Below are 27,137 nucleotides of genomic sequence, written 5' to 3'. Positions count from 1 at the left end.
ACATGAAAAGGGATTTAACCGCAACATTGTCTCTTCCCTGGCCCTGGACAATGCCCTTCCATGTAACGTCTCTGTGCCTCGATGTCTTCCTCAGTGAGATGTGAATAATACCTACTTTTTAAATTGGTTGAGAAATTTCAAAGGATGATGCTTGGACGTGCCACAAGGTAAAGATTAGCTGTTTTGTTATCACCACCATCCATCTTTCTGTGTCTACTTGAAGTCTGAAATATACAGTTTCTTAGTATACATATACAAAGAGCCAGCACTAATATTAATATGCAGTATTTTTCTTACATAAAAGTTTATAAAAAGGCAAAAGGGAAAGAAACTGTAAATAGCCATCCCTAGGAGGAAACTTTATTTTTATTTTCATTTATTTAACATCATGCATGTTTTCCCCTTATGCTAGAAAAAAATAAGGCAGAAGCTGAAGAGATGTCATAGGTGCCAGTGTGCCTTCTTCAGGGTCAGAGTACTCTCAGGTGTGAAGCATCTTCTTAACCTCTCAAGCTGTCACCCATTGCCCATAGCTTATGGGAGAGTCCCTTGGCCACTACTGAGTGGTATTGACCACATTTGCAACTTTACATTTTTGTTTTGTGATTATTTCACTGACCATAATCCATTGGCTCTCAGGTAGGGAGCCCCACTTTGGTCCCTCACAAGAGAGGGAGGTGTGCCCCTCATGTGCAGGAGCATGTCCTCAAGTGCCCTCTGCCATGTGCTGCTCACCACATTGGCAGCCTCACTTTTTATTTCCCTGATGACTGCCTTGTGCCTTGTCAGATTTAAGGACTTGGGGCGTGGTGGGGGGCTGTGTGTTGAGAGGCATTTAAATGAGTAAAAGCATGAATGATAAAGACAATAAAACAGGGCTGGAGAGATCACAGAGTGGTTAACAGCACTTACTGCACTCTTGAAGAGGACCCAACTTTGGTTTCTATCATCCATGCTGAGCAGCTGACAGCCATATGTAACTCCAGCTCAGGGAACTCAGCACCCTCTTCTGGACTCTCTGGGCACCAGGAATCATGTGCACATTTCCATACAGAGAAACACACTTATATACATAAATAAAATTTAAAATTAAGGGAGCAGTCAAGAATATATACCATTCCAGAGTTTTCCCAAAGAAACTTCGCTCCCAATTGGAGGAGTTAATAATGTCGTATAATACAAATTCAATGTAAGAATGACTCAAATGTTGGTATCTCAAGTTGTTGAGCATTTGGGGAATTACTGAAGTGGTGTGAGCCCTTGTACCTATGTCGGACATATAGAATTTTTACAGTGATCTCAGAGTAGCAAAACTTGCCACAAGGAGTTGGAGTCTCAGTTCTTACCCTTTCTTCCCTGCATATGTATTTCAGCATGCAGCCAGAACACATTCTAAACATGTGTGTTCTTGCATTATATTAAATAATGTACAGTTTAGTTTAGCAGAAGTGGACACTGATGTTTTCTTATATTTTGTAGGAGTAGTGTGTTTAATCATTTGATATATGCTGCCCCTCCTACCGTCTGCTGGGATAAAATGACCAAACAGAAGTATTTGCATCAACAATATGTTAGATAACCTTCAGCTTTCCTACATCAAATTATGAATATTTGAGAGCCACAGATTTTTATCTTCCAATGAGCAAATCTTCCTTTCTTCCTCTTTTTCTTTCTTTTTCTCTGTTGCTTTGAGAGGAATTTCAGTGGCATTTCCCACAAAATTAAAGTAATTGAAGATGGAGCACCATCAGTGATATATAGAGATATGAAGAGCCCCTGGCCAGCTTCATTTCTACCTTGCCAAATGGAGATGTATTTACTGGTCTGTGACCTCAGGGATGGAAACAGAGCTCTTGTTCTCAATCAGTAATGAACAGAAAGTCTGGAGCAACATAAAAAGGGTCAGTCGGATAGGTCATGCGTCATACGGGGAGGCAGATGTTAGAACATATTGTAATGGGTTATGTGCAGAACGTGAAGGTGGCTTGTGGAGTAGAGCATGGGGAAGGGAGGGGATGTGGCATTTCCTAGTGTGACTCCTACAAGAGTTTATCTAGGACTTAAGTAACTGTTTCAGTTATAAAAGCCAAAATGAGCTTTCACTTAGCCGTTTGAGATGTATTAATGTGTAATAAAGTGAAGAAGGTAGCCTTTAAAGGGACAGTGCATTCAAATTGCTTGTTTATATGTGTCCTTGCCTGCAGCAAGAGAAACAGGGTGACGACAGCCTCTTGCCAATGAGAGATCCTGTGGCTTGAGGAAGTTTGGAGGCATCCTGAGCTTTTAGCGGGATGCCGTTTGCACACCCACACATCAGTCCACCCTTCGCTGGTGCCTCCCTGTTCCATCCAGCTCTCACAGCTCATAAAACTGAATAGAATAATAATGGTTGGATATGTATTACTAACATTTAATGAGGCAGCTTTATATAAATAATATGACTTACAACTTGTATTCGTGAATTCACAGCATCATTTTTTCTTATGTTTGGGGTATGGTTTCACCATGCAGATTGATTTGTCTCAGCCTGTTTGGTGCCGCCACATCCAGATTCATAAAAGCTTCTTAATATAAAACCACACTATAAGCAGATAAGATCTCTGCCACATCTCAGCCTTTCCAAGACATTGCCATCCAGGTGTGGTATTTATTTTTGAGAAGTGAGTCATGATAATATATTATCTTTTTTGAATTGTAAGAGCCCGATAAGGGAAGGTCATCTCCATCGAGGACTTGGTGGCATCTCTCTCCCCGATGGCTTGTCCTGCTAACAAGCTGGGCTCCTGTCTGGTGAATTCACCTCATCAACCTCTTGCATGACCTGTTGTTAAACTCTTACCCCAGCATCCCCAGCTGACCCTGCTGTCGCCACAATGGCTGCATCCCTCCTTCACATGAAGAAGTCTCCTAATATGTCCTGTGCTTGTTTGCCATTTCAGCTTAATGCATCGCTGCCCTGTCCACCATTTTCCTTAGGAATTGTGTCCAGTGTCTCCCATGAGTACATTCAGAGTTGCTCCTTAGAGAGTGGAGCGCCTCAGTTACTTATTGTACCATATGATATAGATCAGGAGGAAAACTTAATTATTCTATTGCCATACTGTATATGATTTTCCATAATGCCGAGCCTTACTATACATCTAGACTCATACCATTTCTCTTACACATTTTACTCTTCAAAACCAAGGTCAAATGTATAAAGCATGCTTTTAACTTAACAACATGACAGCCCAATTTTATAAAAAAGATCTCAATGAAGATTTTTCCATAGAAAACAAGAGGGTAACTATTAAGCTCATGGAAAGACACACAGTAAATTCAGAGACACAATGCCACGCAGTGATCCCACATACCCAGCCTTGCTAGAATAATCAATCATCCTTAGGAAGGCAGGCAGGGAACTGGAGAGACCGCTCCGCTGTCAGGAGTACTGGCTACTTTTCCAGATGGCCTCAGTTCAGTTCCCAGCACTCACATGGGGACTCATAACTGCTTATCACTTTAGTTACAGGCTATGAAACACTCTCTTCTGGCCTTGAGGGCCCTACACAGATATACCAAACATATGTACAAGCTTGCAATAGAAACAATATTTTTAAAAAACACAGTGAATATTAAGTTCTAATGAAGATGTGGAGGAACTGAAATACTCAGATATTGCAAAAGAGATGCAAGAGAGTTCAGCCACTGTGGAAAATAAACGGCACTTTTAAAGTAAACACGAACTTGTATGACTCATGTTCATATGACTAAGCAAATCCAGTATTAGAAACTGGGTAGCCCAGAGTAATAAAAACACACAAAGACTGGCACTGGAATGTTCATGGCAGGATTATTCATAACAGCCTAAAAATAGGAAATAAAAATCCAAGTGTCCATCAAGTGACTAAGTGGATAAACAAATGTGGTATATTGTGATTTATCAAGGGAAAGAATCGACTCATCCCTAGAGATGCTCATCAAACACACAGAGGTGCCAAGAGCACCGTGCTAAGTGGAAGAAGCCAAATCTCCCTATCCTTAGTTTCTTCTAGCTTTTCCCCAGAAGCGGGAACTGCAAAACTGATTGACTCCCCAGCTGGCCTAGCACAAGGGGTATATTCTGTTGCATATGGAACAAAGTTCATGGTTTACTAGCATATCCTATTGCATGAGGTGAAGTATAAATCAGTTGTTTTGTGTGTGACAGGAGCATTTGGCTTCACTGTGCTTGCCTTGCTGGGCCGGTGGGCTGAGGAGGCTGTGGCATTGTCAAATGCTGGCTTTCTCAAGTCAGTTCCAGTTAGTAAGGAGTGAGGCCATTCTGACAAGGAGCCTTTTGCCTTCTACAGAAAAGATCTGAGGATGGGAAGAGAAGGGTCTGGGTCTATGTGGCCCCACACCAGGGGATGAATCTTGATTCTCAATCTGACTGGATATCTAGATGCCAAGGGGAATAATAAACCATATGTTGCTGTGTCTAGGGGACATTTCTAGAGATAATAGATCATGGTCATACCTGTGGATTAGTTCCTTGATAGGTGGAAATATGACAGCATTTTGGGGAAGTACTGAAAGGAAGAGGAGGGGCCTCGTCTAAGGAAAATGTTCCTGGTGGCAGGGGCAGGAGAGCGGTCTCTGACGCAGGCCTTACCCCTATCTTCCCTCACTTCCTGCTCCCTGTTCACCTTTGTGTACAGAAGCCTCTCTAACACAGGCATCCCCTGCTCTGATGCTCTACCTGCAAGTGTGAGCTGACCAGCCATGCCCTAAACACTCTGAAACCACAGCTCACAGTAAATCCATTTCCTCTAGGTTGCTTATGTCAGATTTTGTTTATTTACATTGTACCCATACTGACAATGAAAGATATTTTAATATGGAGCTAAGACATCAATAATCTGATTTGCGTGTGTTGTGTATGATAAGATATATACAGGAAAATTCGCCATGTTTTGTCTGTATGATACACACTGACCTTGGTATGTTATCGCCCACCACTGTCCCCGTCAAAGATTGTTCAAATCCCCAAATTGAAGACAGAAGGCACCAGATCTCATTTCAGATGGTTGTGAGCCTCCCTTGTTGGGAACTGAACTCAGGATGCTTGGCAAAGCAGCCAGCGCCCTTACCTGCTGAGCCATCTGTCCGGCCCCACTCTCAGGCTGAGGACTTGGTAGAGGTGTGGTCTCCAGTGGCTGCTTTTGCTTCTCTGATCTTTCAGCTTTACCTGGATATCTGACTCCAGGTTTTTATTAATAAGACCAATTAGAATTCCTGCTAGATTCAGTGCACACACCCTCCTACCCCATCCCTGGAAACCTCCATCGCATCTGTGTATTGATAGTCTAGAGCTTTCCCAGCACTTTCTATGAGCATCATCACACAGCCTTTCTTCCATTTCCTCTGCCTTACTGGCTCAGCAGAGCTGGGTCCCTCAAGGTTCCCATGTGTCATCGATGGCTGAGTAATATTCCATTCCTTATCTCTGCTGTAGTTTTTAAAACTTGAGAAAATTTGGGGTCATTTCCACCTTGGACCATTGAGACTAGCTGTTTAAAATGTGGTTTTAGATGTGTGATCAATTTTTTAAAATCCCATTTTCAGGTATTTCTCATAAACAACTAGGATTCCATGTCATACACTAACTCTGCTTTGTGTGTCGGGATCAGATGCAGTTTCCACACTTGGAAGGGTCATTTAATATTCCTACTATCAAAGCCAAGTTTCCCATTGCCTCACACCCTTACCAACAATGTGGTGCTCTGTGAGCTTCATCTCAAGATTTAGCTTTTAAATTATATGGTGGGGGACACGTGTGATAGGTGTACTGAGAGACCAGAAGAAGTCCAAATCCCTGTGTCTGGAGTTACAGGTGATTGTGAGTCTCCTCACATGGGCACTATGAATCAAACTCAGGTCCTCTGTAAGAGCAGCAAGTGTTCTCAATCGCTGAGCTATTCCCCTACCTCTTAATTTGGGGGAGTTGATAGAGGCTCCCCAGTGTGTGGGGATGTGGTATCTATTATGCTCTTGAATTTGTTGGGATGGGAGAGTGGAACATAAATTACCAGCCTGTCCATAGTGATGCATAAATCCAAAGTGTTTATCCACTCAGTGTGGGACTTTCTACTGAGACGTTTGCTGTTGCCGTGTTACACATAATGTACTTATTAAATAAGTTAATGTTGCCAGTGTCAGAGAAAGTCCACGCTTAAATTGAAGTTGCTTTGATAATTTTCTGAGGAAACATGACAAATAATAATGCAGAAAGCACATTTATTCACATTGAAACCTGCTGGCATGTTTTGAAAGATTTTCTCCAGTACATTAGTTTCTCTTTAAACTCCACATTTAAGTTACATTAAGAAGCAGAAATTAAGCCATAAAGATAATACTTATGGAGGCTTGAAATTGCTTTTGGTTTTTGTTTCTGTTCACAGTGCCATCCCATGTCCCTTCACTTAAGGAAAGGAAGGAAAGAAAAACATGGAAAATTTCCTCTCATATCACATTTAACTTGATGCATCTTTTCAGGTTTCCTTTACACTGGGTATGAATCTATTCAGAAACAATGCATCACAAATAATAATAGATGAAAACACGATCATCTAACAGTCTCTGTCCTAAATATTTACCATATGCATGCAATGTTAACATATACAAAGTATGTATGTATGAATGTGTACATCGTTGTGAATGTACACATGTGCATATGTATATGTGTGTGTATGTATGTATGTATGTATGTATGTATCAACATCATTTTTTTTAAACAACTCAAATTTCCCCATTTCTATGCATCTAATTGACCTGGAAGACAGTGTCAGAAATATTTTATTTCTATGTTAGTTTTTAAATTTTAAGTCTATATATTTGCTTATTTTCTATTTTTTTAATGATTAATACTTATCTGGAGTAGTGATTTTTATTAACCATCAATGACCACACAGGATGACAACTTTATCCTGTACCCACTTAAACCCTTAGGGAGAATTAAAGCAACCTATTTGCTCCCATCTGATTAAAGAGTAAAATATTAAAAATTCACTTATATTCACTTTTAGCATACTTCTTATTCTAAATATTGGTATTTGGGGAAAATATCACTCAGAAAATAGAATTCTTCTTTGAAAGATCTTTGTAAGTGGGCTTGGGAGATGGCTCATCACTAACTGCTCTTACAGAGCACCCAAATTGTATTCTCAACTTCAGAGTCAGGCCACTGACAACCACCTGTAACTCTATCCATCTCCAGGGAGTTTGATGTCCTCTTTAGCAGCTGTGGTACCACAGGCACATGCACATACCCCCATACAAACACAGACATACACACATAATTAAAAATAAAATACATGTGTAAAGGTACTTACAAATATTCACTTAACAAAAGTTCTTTGGTGGCTATAACAGTCTTGGGCTCCCCATTCATTTCATGGTCCTATAAGGGTTCCCAAATGGCCTTCAAGGACCACCGTACTTTACACACAGCATTCAAGAAATTCTCCTCACAAAAAGAAACACATATGTTTCCTGTGCAGTGTGATGCTGGATTTTGAGGCACCATGTGAAGAGAAAAGAAGCTGAAGGAAAGGTAGAGGAGGGTAGCTGCACGGGTTTACGTGGCTCTGCCTTCACTCCCCATCTCTGCATCCATGCCTGAAGTAGAGGAAGGTAGTGCATTGAAGCATCCATTACCTTATGATGCTTGGTCTTGGGAAAGGGCTGAGTGAAGGGTCCTCACTGTCTCATTTACCTCCATCCAGATTGACAGATGCGTAACCAGATGATGAAGTATGAACAGAGACCTATATCCATGAAAAGGCAATAGCATCATTTTACAAAGCTCTTGACTTTGGGTCTATGCTACTTGCATTTGATATTTTGAGAAAGCGGTGGAGACAAAGGCATAGGCCCTGCCTTCAAGGGGTTTACTAGTTGCTGAATAGGTTTGGGATGGCAAATCCTGATAGTTATTTTTGTCAGTGCCTAGAGTTTCAAATCCAGATACAACAGATGGCAACTAGACACCAGGCTGGTAGCCAATGGGAGAAGCTGTGTTTTGAGCAATTTGGGGAAAATATGCCATTAGGGAGAAGTGGCGAGAGCTTCCTATCAAATGAGCGTGATAATCTAGCTTAGAATTTACATTGGTTGTTATTTTGTCAAGCTACTTTATGGTGAGCACTGAAAATTTTGTTTAACATATCTAAAGTGAATATTATCATTAAAAGGTTGGAAATATGTATTGCATCTAACCATGGAAGAAAGACCAGATTGTCCAAAAGTGTTGAACTCTCATCATACCCAAAATACCAAGCTAATTAGTAGAGGTGAAAATATCTGTCTTTATCACCCTCGCCAAGTTCTGATCTAGTATTGGATTGCTAGAGCTTGGCAAGAAAGTCAAACGCCTATAAGTGACCTGTCAACCAAACACCTGACCCGCTTTTGTATATATACACCAGGAAGTATAATAAAATGGTGATTAGGTTTGGCTGGCCAGGGTGGATACAGTTCAGTTGTTGTGTGGAGAGGCCATACTCTTGACACCTTGAAAAGTATCTGGGACTGACATATGCTCCGTAGTAGAGCACTTGCCTAGTGTGTGCATAAGCCTCGGTTCAAGTACCCTTGCTCTAGGAAGAAAAGAAAAGAGAGGGATGAAAGGGAGAAGACTGGAAGAGGATGGAGGAGGGAAAAAGAAGAAGACAGGGAGGAAAGGGTGGAGGAGGATGGAGAGCAGGGAGAGGAAGAAGATGAAGAAAGATAAAGAAGAGGGAGAGAGTTTGCCCTTTCAAGGAAGTCCTGCATTGAGATAGACTGGCCAACACTTTGCTTTAACAATGCAGGGTTATTAGATAGCCCCTCTGTCTGGTTTCCTGTTTTTTATCCAAACAGAAGTGTGATACACTTTGTCTGTCTCATGGATTTATTACTATACACAAACATATAACAAGAAATTACAGATTGTATTTTAAAAATGAAGACTTCAGTAAATGATGTTTTGTGCCCTCTGTGCTATGACATTCATATTATTTCCTTTTGTTCTTGTTCACTTTTGTGTTAGTGTTGCCAGGTCAGCTTTCTAGGCTCAAAAGTGTCACAACTAAATTCTGATGTCCTCACAGCAGACCCTCCGGCCTTGTCTTGGTTCTAGTCAATCCTTACTTTGCTCTCATTCCCTGGCCTTCCCATGCCTGGATTTTCAGGATAAGTTCTTTTGCCCATATTTTACAAGTGTCCAAAGGAAAGTCAAGCCTCTGAACCCTGTGCTGTTTGCTTCTCTGGGTACTACTTAGTGTGAGTCACTGGCTTGGCTGTCCTTCTGTGCCTACCACCCTTGATAGGGAGTGCATTCTTGCTCTTCCACAGACAGTTATTTAAACTACACATTTAGACTTTGTAGATAACACCCAGGTTTGCATTTTTCTTCACAGGGTCGCAGGTAAAATGAAGTATGTGATAGTAATTGTACTTCCATGAAGACAGCTGCCATGTTCCTTCTAAACATCAGAAACCAGGAGAGAGTGAGCCTCCCTGAGATGCTCAAGCTGGAGACCTTCTCCCACTTGCTGGTTTATTGAGGCTGTGTCATTTAGCTTCACAGACACACTTCACTCTTTTGTTTTGATTTTTTCTTTCATTCTTTCTTCCTTTCTTTCATATTTTCTTTCATTCTTTTTGTCTTTTTCTTTCTTTTTTTTCAAGACAGGGTTTCTTTGTGTAGCTCTGACTGTTCTGTAACTTGCTCTGTAGACCAGGCTGGCCTCAAACTCAGAGATCTGCCTGCCTCAGCCTCCAGAGTGCTGGGATTAAAGGTGACCAGTGACCCGCTGACCCACTTCGCTATTATCTTGAAACTAATAGTGGGATTTGTTAAACCCTTTACAGGTTCCAGCTCAACAGATCATTAAGAAAACTTAAGATTACAGTATTAATTTCTTATTCTATTTCCCCCCTCTTCCTTCAAACTCTAACAAGAGAAGATTTTTAAAGAAACACTATCATAAAATTGATGATAGTCAGTCAGTTGATTGTTTCCTGTCTCTCTGGCATCCACAGTCCCCGAGTTTGTTTGCATGTATGCATTTGACCCTCCATACAGCTCTAGATTCGGCTTGGGTTGTTCTGCAGTTCCTACTTAGGACATGATACTTAACTTCAGGGTCCATTGTCTCTTCTGCCAGAGCTGTGGGGGAAGGAGATTTGAATGTTCACTCCAGCTAAATGCCATCCGACTTTGGACAACTTTTTCAATTTGAATTCCAAAGCATGCCTTTGGATATCTGGACCCTGATTAACCCCAATTCCACTTGTAAAATGGTATGGACAAATGCTTGCATGAAGTGGGGGAAAGGTATGTGTGCTTCTTCAATGTTCAAACACCATCCAACATTTGAGGATTTTAGCCCTCTACCTTTAAGTAGAGGCCCTGTAATTTTGTTTTTTGCTTTTATGTTTTGAAAGTTGCAAATATGCCCATAATGATCAGTAATCATTGACTCAAATTTTAGGAGTAATTGACCAAATTATTTAAATGTCTAGTCACCAACCATGATTGATAGATAGACAGACAGACAGACAGACAGATATATACCTTTTAAAATATAATGATAAATGTTTAAAGGTCAAAACTAAACTTTTAATCATTGAGATTTTTAAAACATTTTGGTGTTTATATACAGATGTCTAGATGCCCCATGTCACCTGTATTGACTGGTAAAAATCTCACTTATTGCATACTAAAGTCAGGAATGTGTGTTGTTAACACATATCTCTAGTAGTAACAAGCAATACAATTATTTTCAAGGACACAAAAAGCAATGCTATATAAAAGTTACAGAATATAGTATGATTCTGTGGCTAGACTGAAAATTTGTGTATTTTTCAAATTCACAAATCTGTGTATTCTACTAGGCATGTGTGTAATTTGCTAAGTAAGCTGTGTTTATAGTTACACTATAAACTGCGTCATAGACAGCACAAAACGATGGCAGGAAAAAAATCAACCTTTCAAAATACTATGCAATAATGTACAAGTTTTCATCACAATCAGGAGAAATATATCAATTATGGATTTAAAATAATAACCATAAACCCTGAAGTCTTCATTTATAAAATGAATTATTATTTTACTCTTTATATAACCTAAGACTTAAGGATGAAATATTTTCTCAATGGTTGAAATAAGAAATGTTATTATTATCCCAATACATAAAAATGTGATGGGAGTGATCAATACTGATGTTCTAAATGTGTTTCAATATGGAGGTTGCTGTTTTCTCTGAGTATGTCTCATGTCACATCACATGTAAAGAAGATAGAGTCCTTGTCACCAACTTAACTTTCCTATTTGCATTTGGGTCATGGGATCGAGACCTGCAGGTGATGCATGAGTGTCTTCCTGTAACTGCTGTGCTTGTTTCCAGCATGTCATTTACAGTGGTGTCCCACTTAGCACAATCTGTTGTGTTTCTGGGATAATTTTCTGCTTTGACATTGTTCTTCCTGGAGGAGTGACCTGAGGTTTCTCTCTTTGGGGGCTTCCACTCCTTACATTCATAGTAGAGGCACCAGATTGCTTAGAAAAGACCCTCCGGATCTCAAGATGAGTACAAAATAGGTCATCAGGACATATAGAACACACACACATGTTATAAAGGTTAATTGCTTTCTAATCCAGACTGTGAAATTTCTTAAAGAACCCTACACAAAGTTAAGGGTGTTCACCTCAGTGTTTGATGTCCATGTTTGAGTGTAATCTTGAGGTTGGATACTGTACCCAAAGACATCCTTATAAAAGTGAAATGTCCCTTTAAATCCATCAGTTATTTGTTGGAGCAAGTTTTCTTTGTTATTAATCCAAATTAGTATGTGTTTTAGAGTTTTTTTTAGATGTGTCTGTTTATATTGTGAAGTAGCTTATCGAGCAAGCTTCTAGTTAATTTTTATCAGTATAGGTAGAATGATCACATACCAGCCTCCCAGAGTCCTCTCCTTCCTTCCTGTCAACATGTTTCCAAATTTCCATACAGTTAGCTCTCAAAAGAAAAAGAAAGTTCCACATGCCCAGTTCAATAAGTCAAAGATCAAACCAACAAAGATAAGAGAGTTGCACTATATGTGAGGCTGGTCTCTTAGTAACACACAGTGACGAATTTAAGGGTGAACAGAAGCAGGCTTTAGCCAGATAATACCAAACGCTTGTCTTGCTAGCCACTGGTAAGGTGCCACTGGTAAGGCGTGGGTGTGGTGACTGTTTCCGTTCTGTGCCCCTGAGCCTACTGTTGTCAATGTCCTGTAGTCTGCCATCGCTCTCCTGAGAAGTTAAGTTGCAGAACTGTGACAGCCTCTTTGGTTAAATATTTTTGTTGTACCTAGAAATAGGCGTAGGAGGCATGGTGCGTCTGACTGTGTGTTTCTGAAGGGTGTTTGCGTCATGACTGACAGTCTCTCTCTGTCTTTTCTTCTGCAGCAGTTCTATGCTGCCCAGCTAGCCGCAATGCAGGTTTCTCCAGGAGGGAAGCTCCTAGGCCTACCCCAAGGCAACCTTGGTGCTGCCGTGTCTCCTACCAGCATTCACACAGCCAAGAGCACAAACAGCCCACCACCCAAAAGCAAGGTACCCTCTTCAATAAGCTGATCTGTCTTTTGCACTGGAGCTTCTACTGTTCACTCAGTGGTATTTATTGAAGGTCTCATAGATTCCAGCCACTGGGCTAAACTCAGGGTATACGTGGAGGTAAGACTTTTAGAAGGAACAATAGCTGTATGTGTAAATTTACATTTCTAATAATTGACTTATTCACTCAACAAACATATCAATAGTTATAATGAAAATCTAAAATGTGCATCTTTGAACCAGTGAGTTTGTAGCCTTAAAATTAGGCATCTATAGACAATCAAATAGCCATCCTTTATAATCTAAAGAATCATCAATAGTACGTTCCTCAAAGCCATGTACAGATAAAGTACATTAGACTTTATTAGGAAGAGAGAGTAGCTTTGGCAAGAAATGCAAACGTTTGCCAAGGGATAAACGACTGAAATAGAAACTTGAGTATGAGTAGAATCGAGACGTGTGGAGTGCTTCTTTAAAACTATCAATAACTGTTACAGTGCAGCCTGGTAATGGCACAGCTGTCATTTTAGACATGTCACCCATCCACCAAGATTATCATGGAAAGACGTGAAGATAATCATAGTGTTGGGAGACTATTTAAATACAGTTCTGGCTTTAGAGCTGTGGAAATATTTCCTAAGAACATGGGGGAAGGCTGGGGGAGTTAAAGATGAATGCCTCTTAGAAAAGGAAAGAGCAGAGAGCCTTGTGGGAAAAGTCTTTGTATGTGCAGACTTCACGTGTATGCTGTTGTGTGAACACATTAAGCATTCTGTGAAGCGAGTAAGGCTAGCCAGAGTGATGTTTTCTGTGATTATTTAGAAAAATCCCTGTAAATATTTAATTTTATTAGAAGATACAAACCAGAAAACTGACACTGCTAATAATTTTTCCACCAAACATCTTTTTTTTTAAGTATCTAGAAATTTGCTTGTCTTCCCTCCTATGAAGGAGGTATGAGAACGAACATCTTAAGGGAGTCAGGGTGGAGCAATCACAAAGGAGTGGAGTGTATGAGTAAGCTTCATATTGAAAGGGAGGGAAGCTCAGAACATCAGTTCAGTTACTATAGAGTCTGGAAAAGAGACCATTGGGTCCTCTGTGAGAAGATTCTCAGAGTCCCTGGTGCCTTTCCTCCATCACTAAGGGAAGAACACGTTTGTGCATGGACATAACCTGACAGAGGAGCTGTGACTGGGGAAAACCCTTGCACACTGCCGACCACAGGGCTGAGACATATGCCACCTTCTGTCGCATCTGCTGTTTGGAGGACCTCACACACCCCTTGCTTAATGTATAAGACCCTAGTTGCCTCTGTTAATCATCTTGGGCACATGGCAAGTGTCAAAGCTCAGAGACAGTTATAACAGTTATCAAGTCAGGTTTAATTCTGAAGTGGTGCTATTGTGATGGCTTCGGGGCTGGCAGTTTTAAAGGGTTGTATTTACAGAGACATTTTAAGCAAAATTAAGACACAGTAGTGGAGTCCTTGTTACACACAGACACCTCTGTGAAAGGTGACTCTGTTTCCCCTCTGTATCTGTTCCTTGCCCTTCACATTATGATCTATAACAGTGCTTTACATTAGAGGATTCCCTCTCAGGATCGTAGACTGTTTGATTCTGTTTTATGTGACTAGTGGAATTCCCTCTTACTTCTGGGTGAAATTCTTATCCTTAATATCATCTCAACTGTTTCACTTAAACAAATAACAAGGAAGTGTGTAATTGCAGAAAGCCTCTTCTGTCTTTTCTGCCGCTGCTCAGTCCCCAGTCATTCGTCCATGTGTCTATCTGTTAGCAGGCTGGCTGGGGACTGGTACAGTGTCCTTTCGTAGGTAACAATGGCAAATGCCAAAGCCACTGAAGTCTTCTTTGTTGTGGTTGGGAAAGGGCTTAGTGAGCCAAGTGGCTTTATGTACTCATGAAACCCTATGGATTCAGCACAAAGGAGAGCGATTGTTTCCGCAGTCTTCAATCCTTCCACGTCTCGTTTGTGCCTCCCTTTGCTTCACAAGAGTGAAAAAGTGGATTGTGTTTCAATTTCCATGATTCACAGAATATAAACATATATTCTACAGTTCATCTTTGAAGTGCAATTACTTTTTAAAAGTTAGCCTTCATGAATTTTCTATCACATAAAGCTTCATGGGTGCTCCTCTCCCCCCGCCCCACTTATAGCACAAGTATAAAGATGTAACCAAAAACAACGTTCTTCTTTTCCAGTAGCAAAAATTTAATAGACTTGTGTGTTCCTTGCCCAGTGTCCTCTATCATGTGCCTGCTGCTGCCTTTGTAGTCAGAAAGAATTCCAAATGTGCCTGTGTTGATTTAGTTCACCAGAAAAAGACAGTAAGTTCAGAAGAGCCATGGCACTAAGTCACTTCATTTGAATATAGTTTTCAAAATTTCAACTAGTAACTAATAAACAGAACCCATTTACTCTATTCTAGCTTAGAAATGATGTTTATACATAGCATGATGAATATTGTGACTCCACAAAGTTAATTTATTCATGACCATTCATTTATTAACATATTTATGTTTAAAACAATCAGCTGTCAGTACCTTCGGGGATAGTTTCTGTGTGTTTTTGTTTTCTGTGGTTGCCAGTCTCTATGCCTGTCTTGCTATCACACAATACTATAAAGGCTTTGTGTGCATACCTACTTGGCATAAATGGAATTGATGGCTTACATTACAAGTACATTGGCTCTTTGGAGCAGTGGAGTTGCATGTCAAATTCAAGGGAAGACAGACAGACAATGCTCCTACTGACAGCTGTCAAAAGTGAAGTGTGTGTTCTGGGTTACACCAGCTACCCTGCTCTGGGAGGTGCCATCGCCTCTGACTCCCAACTCCAGAGGACACAAGCAAAACTTATTTGCAATTTGCAAAAAGAAAAAAAAAACATGGAAGGGGGATCAAAGGAGGGGGCTCCAAAAGACTGTAAAATTGTACAGCGTGAGTCCTCTGATGCATGCTGTTTTCAATCTGCTGTGTGCCAGTTGGAAGCTCAGGGAGTGCGTGCGCTCCACAGAAAGGATAGTGCTGAGAAATGATAGAGTGGCTGCGACCTCCGAGCTCAGCCTGGAAATCCAAGACATTGATTTCACTTAGCATTCCTGCTGAGAGATCTGGCGGGGTTCAGCTGTAATAAAAGAACAAGATTCTGTTCTAATGGTAATGGCGGATGACAGACATATCACTTTGTCTGTCCTCAGCACCAGAGAGAGCAGGATTGGAGAAAGGTCACCTGACCTGCCTGGGGTGTTGTACAAGTGCTGTACTGAGCTTTGAACTGCTGCCTGGGAACGTAATTATTTATAATATTAAATGATAAAGAAGCTTTAGAGGACTCACAGTGCATGTCTGCAAACTGCATGCAGGAATTGCATTTTGTAATAGAGAAAATTCTAGAAGAAGTCTGGCCTAGGCAAAGTCTGCATTGGAGAGTGCTGGCTTTCTTGTCCTTGATGTCATTGCTTAGGGGCTGTCCTCATCAGTGCCTGAAGTGGTATTGCTGGTTAATGTAAAGTCTTGGCTTAATTAGTAACATGCCCTGTGTGTGTGTGTGTGTGTGTGTGTGTGTGTGTGTGTGTGTGTGTGTGTATTCAGTGGCTCATCTACCAAAGACAATATAATGGAGAATTAAAACCATAGCAAGTTTCAACATGTCCACAACACTTCAGGTCTTTTTAAAAACTTGGACTCTTACCTTTTACCTAGGTTTTGAATTCTTTCCTGCAGATATATATACCTCTTCACGAACATTCTCTCAGCTTATATGCAACTTTATGGCTAAATGTTGGCAAATAACACGGCATAAAACTATGAAATCTTGAAATTTTGTACAGGAGATCCTGCCTTCTAGTGAGGACTGTTTAGCATACTGTTGCATGATATTGGAATTTGAATCTTGCTTCAAATATGCTTGCATGCCTTAACTAATGTTTAAATTTGTTTACAGTCTAGACGTTGCCACAAAGCAGACTGGTATAGGATGTGTTCAGCATTTCACTTGTCAGTACCACATGTTGCTTATTTAAATCACTTTCTGTATAACCAGTGGGATCTTTTGAGATCCCAGCCAGTATCTACATTAAAGAACCCTTCTCTCTATTATTTGGACTAACTGTCTAAACCAGATTTTTTTTTTTTTCACTTCAAAAGTAGTCAACTCTTGGGAAAATCTGAGGGGCAACTTGTATATTGTAACACAAATCTTAAAAGGTCTTATTAGTAAAAACAAACTCAGAGCCAGGTATTGGTGTGAACGCTGAAAGATCAGAGAAGCAGAACAGGCCACAGCTAACCTCACCTTGCCAACTTCTCAGCTGATCCTATTTCCTCAAACTGGAAGCTTCTGTGTCCTCATCCAAATGGATCTCAGCTGAACTGCTCTCAAAAGCCAAAAGCTTAACAGACTTCTAGTTCCTGGTCCTCACACCTTAATATACCTTTCTGCTTCCTGCCATCACTGCCTGGGATTAAAGGCATGTGTCACCATCCCTTGCTGTTTCTAGTGTGGCTTTGAACTCAAAGAGATCCAGATGGATCTCTGCCTCTGAAATACTAGGATTAAAGGTGTGAGTGCCACCATTTTCTGGCCTCTGTGTCTGTCTAGTGGCTGTTCTTTCCTCTGACCCCACATAAATTTGTTAGGATGCACAATATTTTGGGGACATAATATATAACCACAGTACATGCTTTTATTGACTGTCTCTCTGCATTTGATGGAAACATGTATATCTCCAGCACGGCCCAAACCATTTAGCTTTAGAAGCTGGTGACAACAGAGAGTTCCTGGGTGCTTTTCTTTTTACCTTCCTCAAGTCACCCCCCACTCCCCACAGTCATGCTTTTGTCCATGGCAGGGACACACAGATTGTCCAAATCAATCTTACTTTTTTGTCCTTTTCAAATCCTTCTGGCAGCAATGTCCCCCTTTGCTCAGCAGTAGCACCTGGGAGTTATGACAAGAGAAAGAAATGCATGTCTAGTAAAGCCAAAAATGTCCCCCGCCAGCTGACCAGATCAATCAGATCCTCTCTGCTGCAATAGCCTTGTAAATAGTGCTTCAGCTGCCAGAGCAAAACTTAGAGCTTTGTGGGTATCTGATCTACTCTCACAGAAATGAAGTCATCTTTTCGGACTTGGTGGCTGTGTGCTTGTGTGGGTTGTATCCGTGCTGCCTGGGACTTCTATCAGATGCCATCTTTTTAATGATGCCCGTCACACACTTTGAAGCTATTAAGTAAACTCTCCCCCTATGGTGATCTGCAGGGATTTGTTGATAGTTTAACACTCCTAAGCCTCGTACACATACTCCCAAGATGATTTAGTGCTTGGGTGAGAGGGTGACGTTGTGATGGAAGACTAGTTATGATACATTTGAAAATGATGGCATTTTAAGTGACTAGAGACAGGTATTTATAATGCCAAGTGGGAGAAAAAGGAAAATACAAATGTGAACAGACAGTATAAGGTCCTAATCACGTCTGACCAGTAGAAACATATGCTGTCATGTTGAGCATTGTTGAATGCTGTTGTTTTATTTACTTGCTTTTTGTTTGTTTGGTTTTGTGTGTGTGTATGTGTGTGTGTGTGTGTGTGTGTGTGTGTGTGTGTGTGCGCGCGCGCGCGCGCACGCGTGCCCTAGGTTTTTGTTTGTTTGCTTGCTTGTTTAGCTTTTTGGTTTTTGAAACAGAGTCCCAAGTACCACAGGTTGGATTCAAACTTGCTTTGTAGCCCAGACTAGACTTGAACTCCCTGTTCCTCCTGCCACCACCTGCCATGCTCGTGTGGGAATCATGAGCATGTGCTGTGCAGCCCAGCCTGTTTTTATTAAAGTTTATTATTTTTACTAAGGTGACAGAAGCATCCTTTAAACATACAGCACACAGCCTCAAGAGATCTCCTGAGTCTGGGATGGACCAGGAAGAGCTAAGGCCACCACAGGAGTTTTTTCATAGTGACACATTCAAAGCAGGCTGCTCAGTGTAATTACTATGGCTTTTACTGGTTTTCCTGCCGCATATAGCCATGGAAATGTTTGAATAATAAAAGTTCTGCATGTATTACTCTGAGTATGTAGAGGACCTCAAAGGATTTCTGAGCATATGCTATTCTGCTTAGATTCCTGGATTTCCAGATGGATCAATATCTTAGAGCATCAAAACTCACTATCTGGGGCCAGCATCTGGGGCTGCAGTATCAGGACAACATGCAGTTGCTGAAATAGTCTTAGGAGACGAGGGGCTGTGGTTAATCTCTGTATATCAGCGTCAAACAATGCCATGGAACCACCTTCCAATTGTTGGGCCTGGTACTTTTGCATGTCCAATCTCCCCTCCAACTTCAGAGCAGAGTAGTATTTTAGCCTCAACTGATTAATACAACATTAGATTTAGCCAAATGTTTCATCCACTCTCTGAAAGTCAATTAAATACCAGAGTCCCACTGGGACCTTGCTCTGGAGAGATACATTGTATTCTGTGAAATAGATGGTAGACATCCTATCTTTCCTCTTCATTCAATCTATGTGACTGAATTATCCTTTGAGTCTTTGGAATGTGTTGCAGATGCATCACCCTTGCATGGTGCATTCAGCTAAGAGTCACTCTATAGAGCTGAGCTGTCCACACTGCCCTTATCATTAGCACTTCCTGGGTGGGACAGATTTACAGTAGATAAAACTTCATCACCCTGTGATTTTAAATAAAGTAGTTTTCTTTTTCTGATCTTCTGTTACTCAACTGGAACATGTTAAATGAAATATTAGCACTGAATCCCTGGGATGTGTCCTGCCCCTCCCTTTTCATCTATGTTCAGTCACAGGGACTCTTCCCACAGCTCAGGGCCTAGCCATAGGCTTTCTCAGCTTCACGGCCATAAATGTCCAAACAGGCCATATGTTCTCAGGACTTGGAAAAGGGCTAGTAGCCATGTTTGTGGTGGGAAAACAACACAAATTATAAAGGAAAGACAGACTAGTTACAATCTCCATGTTAAATATAAAGGGAAGACAGGCAGGAGGGGTTGAGGGAATGCCCTGAACATCCCTCTGGTCTGGGCTCTGTTGATATTCTGATGTTGTTTAGAATAGTTCAAGTCTTGTACACAGCATAGTGAGGCATGTCGAATTGCTTTCATAACACAAACCATAATAAAGCAAGGCTGTTGGGTATGTGTCAACCTAGAAAGGTCCACTTGGCAATATTTTTTCAGTGACAGAAGTCCTGTCAATCTGGCTCCATCCAGAGGACAGTCTCTGACAGAAAAGCAGCATGTTTAAAGCAATGGAATGGAAGAAAGGTAGGCTGAGACTATCTAAATCATTTAGGGAAGGAAAAATGGAGGGGTGTAGAGGAACTGGCTGGCAGAAGAGCACTGCTGAGATGTCCAGTCTCTCCCTGGTGGAGACAGTGTGCAAACACGCTCATCTGTCCTTCTTCCTGTGGGGGATTCGCATATGGTTTCCACTTCTGAGAACATGCTTCAAGACAGTGGAAATGGTTCCCCATCTTCCATGGTTGATCAGGCCCTCATTAGAGGCTTGTCGATTGACCCCTTTCCATCCTGTTCAGATGTTACAGGCAGACACTGTTGGAATAGAGAAAAGAAATCTGAAACTTGAGTTGATCTCTTTATCAGTCTGTGTACATGCTGCTTAGACACCCCTTTTCATAAAACAGGAAAACTTCTGTGGCCTTCCTCACAGATATGCACCTAAGCAGAAATTTAGTTCTAAGTAGGCAGCCAAATAATGTTGTTTAAGTTACTGAAAAGAGTGTACATCTAATGTGCATAGATTTCTACCTGAACTTTCCTCTCAAAAGAACAAAGATTACTATTAATGCTTTCAAATGTCACATAACAGAACAAAAATAAATTAATATGGTCATTACATAGAGGTAGACATGGGAGTCAAAACCATAGCAATTGAACTCCCTAAGTATAAGGCAGACAATTGCAAAACTGAGACACCCAGAAAGTTTTGTTAGGAAACAGAACAATTTACATAGGAAGTGTAAAGGAGGGAGAGAAAGTGTCTAGTCCAATACACACTAGCCCAGGCACAAGGCCTTTTCACCTCCGCCTGGACTCCTGGAATAACAACTGCTACCCCAAAGAGCAGAATTACCTAAACCAGAATAACTTCCATCACCCCAAGGTTCTTTCTTCAGTAGAGCCTAGCCAGCTTTGTGGGGTTTTGTCTTCTCTGCTGAATAAGAGACAGCATGGTCATTCACAAGTGACATGGAAATCCAGCCTAGACTGGATCAAGCAAGAAGGAAAACTATTACATAAACAAACTATCTCATTATTCTGACATTTCAGGCAGGTGCCCTGACAAGACTGTGTGGAGTTGGCTGTGTTCCTCACCTCTGTTCTTTTAAGTGTCCCCCACTCTTCAGTGTCTGTAGCTTCCGATGTTCCATCAGCTGCCCATCATCCTTTCCTCATGTGTTGGTGGATGCCTGTGGTCAACCACATTTGGCTCCACGAAATAGCACCTCAGCCACCAATTTGTTCTCTTTACACACTGCAGTTTGGTGAGGAAAAATACAAGATAAGCCATTGAGCATGTAGGTAGCCTCTCATTATACCAAAGAAATAAGACATGGTCAGACAGAGTGGTTGGGGACGGAGGAGGAGCCCTCTTCAGAAGCTTGTAGAGGGAGTCACCTATCAGACTGGAATTAGGAGAAGGAATAACTTGGCAGTGAGGACCAGCCATCGTGCAGGCCCCTGTGTGTGGATGAGTCTGAATGCAAGGCTCAGAGAAAAGCCCTGGGGAAAGAATAGCTGTTGTAGCAGGAAGGAGAGTGGCTCCAAATGAGGCTGGGAAATGAGAGAGACCAACCAAAGGTTAGGACATTTTCTTGGGAAAAGAGATTGTGTTTGCTTGCTTTTGGTTTTTTGAGACAGGCTCCTATCTCACAGTCCTGGCTGGCCTGAACTCACCATGTGGACCAGGAAGCCATTGAACTGACAGTGATGTTCCCCTCTCAAGCACATACATGCATACATGTATATACAAATGTACGCATATGTGTAGAACTTACTGAGGCCATTTCAAGTTACTCATATGTACATGTATCTAGGGCTAACACTTGGGATTAGATGACCTATCAGGGGCTTGTCTCTGGACAAAACTGATCTGCTTCTCTCAGCAACCCACAGTCGCCTGTAGTTCTTCACCTGGGGATGGGGTCTTGGGAGACTTTCCTCTTCCACAGTGGTATTGTAACTGGTGTCACAGTGCAGGTCTTGTTCAGGCAGCCACATTGTTGAAGTTTTGTGGGTGAGTGCAGCTTCCCTGTTATGTCTAGAAGTCACTGTATCACAGCCAATGTCTCAGTCCTCTGGCTCCCTAAGCCTTTGAAGAGAGGTGGCACACTTCCTATTTGTCACAGTCCTCAACAAACTGCCATAATTGTGTAGACATTGTTTGCCTTTCTTGGGGTAGTCACAGAAAACTTTGTGCCCAAGGCAAAATTACTTTTTATTTTAAGCACCCAGGCCAATGAATTAGGATTTAAATCATCTCTACAAGACATCCTTAGGAAGATTCTGGAATGTGAACACTACTGAAATCCATGGCTACTGGAGGGGCAAGGCAATTTGATTTGACAAATATGTATTGATTGACACATTATTGTCCATTAGAGTCCTGAAGCTGAAGATGGGCAACATAGCTGACCTCCGCAGCACAGGCCCACAGTGCCAAGGTGACAAGAGGTACAGAAAGGTCTACATGCCACTCACAAATGGGAACACATTTTTATTTAGCCTGGAGGAGTTCCTGTTTTATTTTTTAGGGTTGACTTCCTTTACCAAGACTGATTTCATTGCTAATATTTTCAATTAAAAATGCAATTGGTGGTATTATAGCCACCTCTATGAGGCAAATTATATGGTATTCTTTAGTAGTGCTAGTTTGATACTAGCATGAATACAGTATTGATTTCTACAAAGTCAACATAAACAAGCAAACAAACAACAACACATTTTTGCTGTTTAGGTGCCAGGTGCCATGGTGAAGTTCTGGGAGTACTAGCACCTGGTTGAAGCAGGGAAACAAGTTCAAGGCCAGCTCAGGGACAGGGTGAGACCCAGTCTGAACAGCAAGGGCTGGGGATGTAGCTCACTAATTGGGTGCTTGACTAGTACATGCAAGGCCAGACCCTGAATTCAACTTCCAGCAATGGAAAACTGTAAATTAATACTTTCCAGAGTTTAGGAACACTTTTGTGTGCTGATGGCTCAATAGTCAGGAGCATGCAGTGCTCTTTCAGAGGACCTGGATTCACAGGCAAAATCAAAATCTACTTTCTGAGCAATCTTATTTCAGATACATAGATAGAAGTACACATGCACACACATGCACATACACATGCATGCACGCACATACACACATGTACACGTACACACACACACACACACACACACACACACACACACATACACACACACACATTGGGCTATTAAAATGGCTCAGCAGTTAAGGGACTGACTGTTCTAACAGAGGACCCAGGTTTGATTCCTAGCACCCACATGTCAGCTCATCACCATGTGTACCTGCAGTTCCAGGGGCTCCTGTCATCTTTGAGTACTGCATGCAAATATGCACAGACAATACATGGAGACACTCATACACACACATGAAATTAAAGTAAATGAATCTTAAATCCCACACATACTTAACAAAAAAAATTCTTTAAAGTTTGTATAAAGTAGCCACGAAAAGAGTAAATTTTGTGGTCAGAAATTAATATAATTTATTTAATCCATACTTTCAGGTATTCTCAGTATTTTATATCACTAATATTTTATATATGAAGATATAGCAATGTCTGTTTTATCATATTGTGTCCATAGTTTGAATCCTTTTTACATATGCCTGTCTTCATAACCACTCCTGAACCTACAATGTGGAGGTGATATTAATTGTACAAAGTTCATTTAGGGGACATAGTCCTTTTGACTTTTTGAAACAGAGTCTCACTGTGTATCCCTGCCTGACCTGGAACACTCTGCAGACCTGGCTTGCCTCAAAACTCACAGAAACCCTCCAGAACCAGGCCCCAAGTTTTGGTACAGGGCCTCACCACAGAAGCAGAGTCTAGCTTAATCTAGAGCCTGAAATCCCTGACAATGAAGTTCTGAATCACTAAGAGCCATTTCTCAGTATTGCTAATCTGACACAGTTATTACTACTGGTGTGTGTGTGTGTGTGTGTGTGTGTGTGTGTGTGTGTGTGTGTGTGTCTGTGTGTCTGTGTGTCTGTGTGTGCAGATCAGAAAATTTATGGCTTAAGTAGCATCAAATGTGAAGAAAAAAATGTCCCTACCAGATCTGCACTGAGCAGTGACATCACACTGTGAGTGCAGAGTCTCTTTGGTGTGGTCTGGGGAGTTTGAAAGGGTAACACCCACCCCTGAGGGTGTCTGAATTCTGAGAGCTGGGCATACAATACCATGCAATGTAGGTAACTCATACTAGGTTTAGAAATAGAAAGAAATCTTAAATTCTTCCTTTAATTGAATATATATTTGTTATTTTGTTTATCCAGAGGTAAAATTTTGCTCACTGAAATTTTAGTCCTGTACCTATTATTCAAGAAGTTTGTTCTCTGTGGCTTGTAGTACTGAAACTTCTGAGAACCAGGTCTCTAGTTCTGAAAGAAACATGCCTATACAAAGGGACTGTTTCTAGATGTGTAGGTAGCTGGAGGTTTTGCTAACCCTGTATCATGTACTTGAGGCTGACAGGGAAGAATGTGCCTTTCTTGTATGTAATTTAATTGGACCTTATTGGAATTATGCCACCTCCCTTGAGAGCCATAGGACATAAAAATGCAATATTCCTCATCCTAAGTAGTTATTCTCCCAGCTCTGTGCCCAGCAGCTGAGGAAATATTCATACAATTGTATTTTCCTGGAGAAGAAGATGAGATGTTTTTGTCTATATCCAGACAATGTAAAAGTTAAATTTTCAAGTTATATACTATCAAAATAACAAGAAGAATTGTAAACACTTAACTAGATACAAACTTACTTTCCTTCAAATTATTTGCTATTTGCAAATACATTTGATAATTTCATGTTCTCAAAAAGTCACAAATTTTGTTTGGCTGCAGTTTTGATGCAATATATCATGAAATGTATTTCCTGTACTCAGATACCACTGGAGACCTGCATTTAATTCGCCTCTCAAGAACCAAGGGACCCGATTTTTTTCCTAGTCTATTTTATAATTTGAGCTTTGGTGTTGTAGCATTTTGATGACTTTTGTGGATATTTCATAAATCAGGGGAAAAAGAAATTTGGGGCAGAAATAGAATGGATGAAATGTGGAAAAAAAAAAAAAAGAAGTTTCTCTTGTATTTTATTTCCAGTAGCACTTAAAATAACATGAGTAGAAATGCTGTTGTGAAGTGTGTTTTAAAAAGCATTGTGATGGTGACAGGAATGCCCATAAATAGGCACAGATTTGTGTTTTTTGTACTTCACTATGCAAGTCTTTGGAGGATCAAAGTTTCATTTTAAGTCAGCAGGAGGCAAGTACTGAGGTCAGCCCTGTGTGTATACAGGGCAAGACAAGAATTTTGGGTCAAACGATGGAATGTTTTCATGCCAATTTTCATACAGAATGAGCTACTGCTTATCTAAAAAATGATAGTTTCAATCCAACTTTGGGAAAAACAGCCGAGTAATCAGGTTGTTTACAATTAGAATTCACAGATTTGCACCAAACTAAAATTCTGATCTGTTACATCCAGGGGAATAATTTAAGCACTTGGAACCACATCAATAGAGACCTAAGCAAAGGCTGGAGAGATGGCTCAGTGATTAAGAGCACTAGCTGTTCTTTCACTAGACATGGGTTCAATTCCCAGTGCCCACATGGCAGCTCACAGCCATCTGTAACTCTGTGCAAAGGATCTGATACTTTCTTCTGAAGTCTATAGCACCAGGCACACACATGATACACAGACATTCTTCCAGGAAAAACACTGATGCAAACAAAATTATATATATATAAAATAAAAATTATAAAAATAAGCAAACACGTAAGCAGAGAGCTAACCCATAAGATGAAGCAGACAGCAGCATTGACTTTATCAATTTAATTTTAAGTGTCTGGGCCTTAATATGATCTTAGTTAACATTTACTGGAATAATTGTGCTAAAACAATCTAGTAGTAACAATAAGCAAACCATTAGTTACCACTGTGTGTGATTTGAGGTTTTACCGTAGCAATCTTTGAAAGGTTGTATTTATTAGTATAGCCTTATATAAGAGAAAGTGTCAATATAGGAATTCTTTCTAAATCAATAATGTGGCTTTTAGCTATTCAAATGTGAGCTTTTAGGCCTTTTCTTTACCATATTATTTTCTTGATATTGAGGCCATTAAGAATTTGATTGGACAAAGGGAAATTTAAAGTATGTTATCAAAAAAAAAAAAAACATGCTTTCAAAATGTTGCTTAGTCTCAATTCAAAACCAAAGGTCTATTTAAGGCATGCAGTATATAACACAGGGCTTGTTTAAAATTAGATAGCTTCTAGAGTAATGCTTCCCAACCTAAGGGTCACAAGCCCTCTGGATTCAAACGACCCTCTCACAGGGGTCACATATCAGATATCCTGCATATCAGATATTTATATCATGATTCATAACAGTAGCAAAATTACAGTTATGAAGTAGCAATGAAATGATTTTATTGTTGGGGTCACCATAACATGAGGGACTGTATTAAAGGGTCACAGCATTAGGAAGGTTGAGAACCACTGGTCTAGTGGGAAAGGACAGATGGGGGTGACTCATTTGAAATAAACACTGTCAATCTGTTACAAACAGGAAACTTTGGAGTTTGCCTGAAAGAAGCAATATGTTACATCCCTGGCTTATATAATTTTTAGAAACAGTGTGATGAAGTGTTTTTCATAGATGTGCCTTCTAGCACTGCATTCAGGAGATGTGCTATGATACACTGGATACCAAAAGAATAAAAGCAAGAGTAATAACCTAGCCTTTTCACAATATAGTGGGGAAACACACAAGAAAACCCACAATTAAAAAACTGTGGGCCAGCTGGGCAGTGGTGGCGCACGCCTGTAATCCCAGCACTCGGGAGGCAGGTGGATCTCTGTGAGTTCGAGGCCAGCCTGGTCTACAGAGCTAGTCCAGGACAGGTTCCAAAAGCTACAGAGAAACCCTGTCTTGAAAAACCAAAACCAAACCAAACCAAACCAAACCAAACCAACTGTGGGCTAAGTGCTGTTCCATAATGACATGGATGTAAAGAGGAAGGTTACTGAGAACTGCATGATAGAGAAGTGACTTGTAGAAGATACAACATTGTAAGCGATCATAGAGACCGCACAGCAGCCTGCAGAGAAGGTGTTGCCTTCTCTCTGGATTGCGAAGAATGAAATATGATTGACAGCGATCTCTCTCTGAAATTCTGTGACTGAGTGGTTCCTGCCTCATCATAAGTCTTTCTCCCAGTGTTCCAAG

The 27,137-nt window shown here is 40.8% G+C and overlaps 1 protein-coding gene across 6 annotated transcripts in view; it reads left to right on the top strand.

Moving 5' to 3' along the window:
• The window catches only part of Sox5 (SRY-box transcription factor 5), a 627,114-nt gene that overhangs the window by 539,931 nt on the left and 60,046 nt on the right, over positions 1 to 27,137 (top strand). For 4 of the 6 annotated variants that reach the window (XM_036181267.1, XM_036181266.1, XM_036181265.1 and 1 more), the window contains exon 9: positions 12,458 to 12,604. The exons of the other annotated variants lie outside the window; for them this stretch is intronic. In XM_036181267.1, the coding sequence (XP_036037160.1) occupies positions 12,458 to 12,604 (147 nt within the window). The remainder of the gene's footprint in view (positions 1 to 12,457; positions 12,605 to 27,137) is intronic. 6 annotated transcript variants of the gene reach the window in all.

The sequence above is a fragment of the Onychomys torridus genome, chromosome 3 (assembly GCF_903995425.1).
Source record: "Onychomys torridus chromosome 3, mOncTor1.1, whole genome shotgun sequence".
NCBI classification, from domain to species: domain Eukaryota; kingdom Metazoa; phylum Chordata; class Mammalia; order Rodentia; family Cricetidae; genus Onychomys; species Onychomys torridus.
This window is presented reverse-complemented; position numbering and strand designations above follow the sequence as displayed.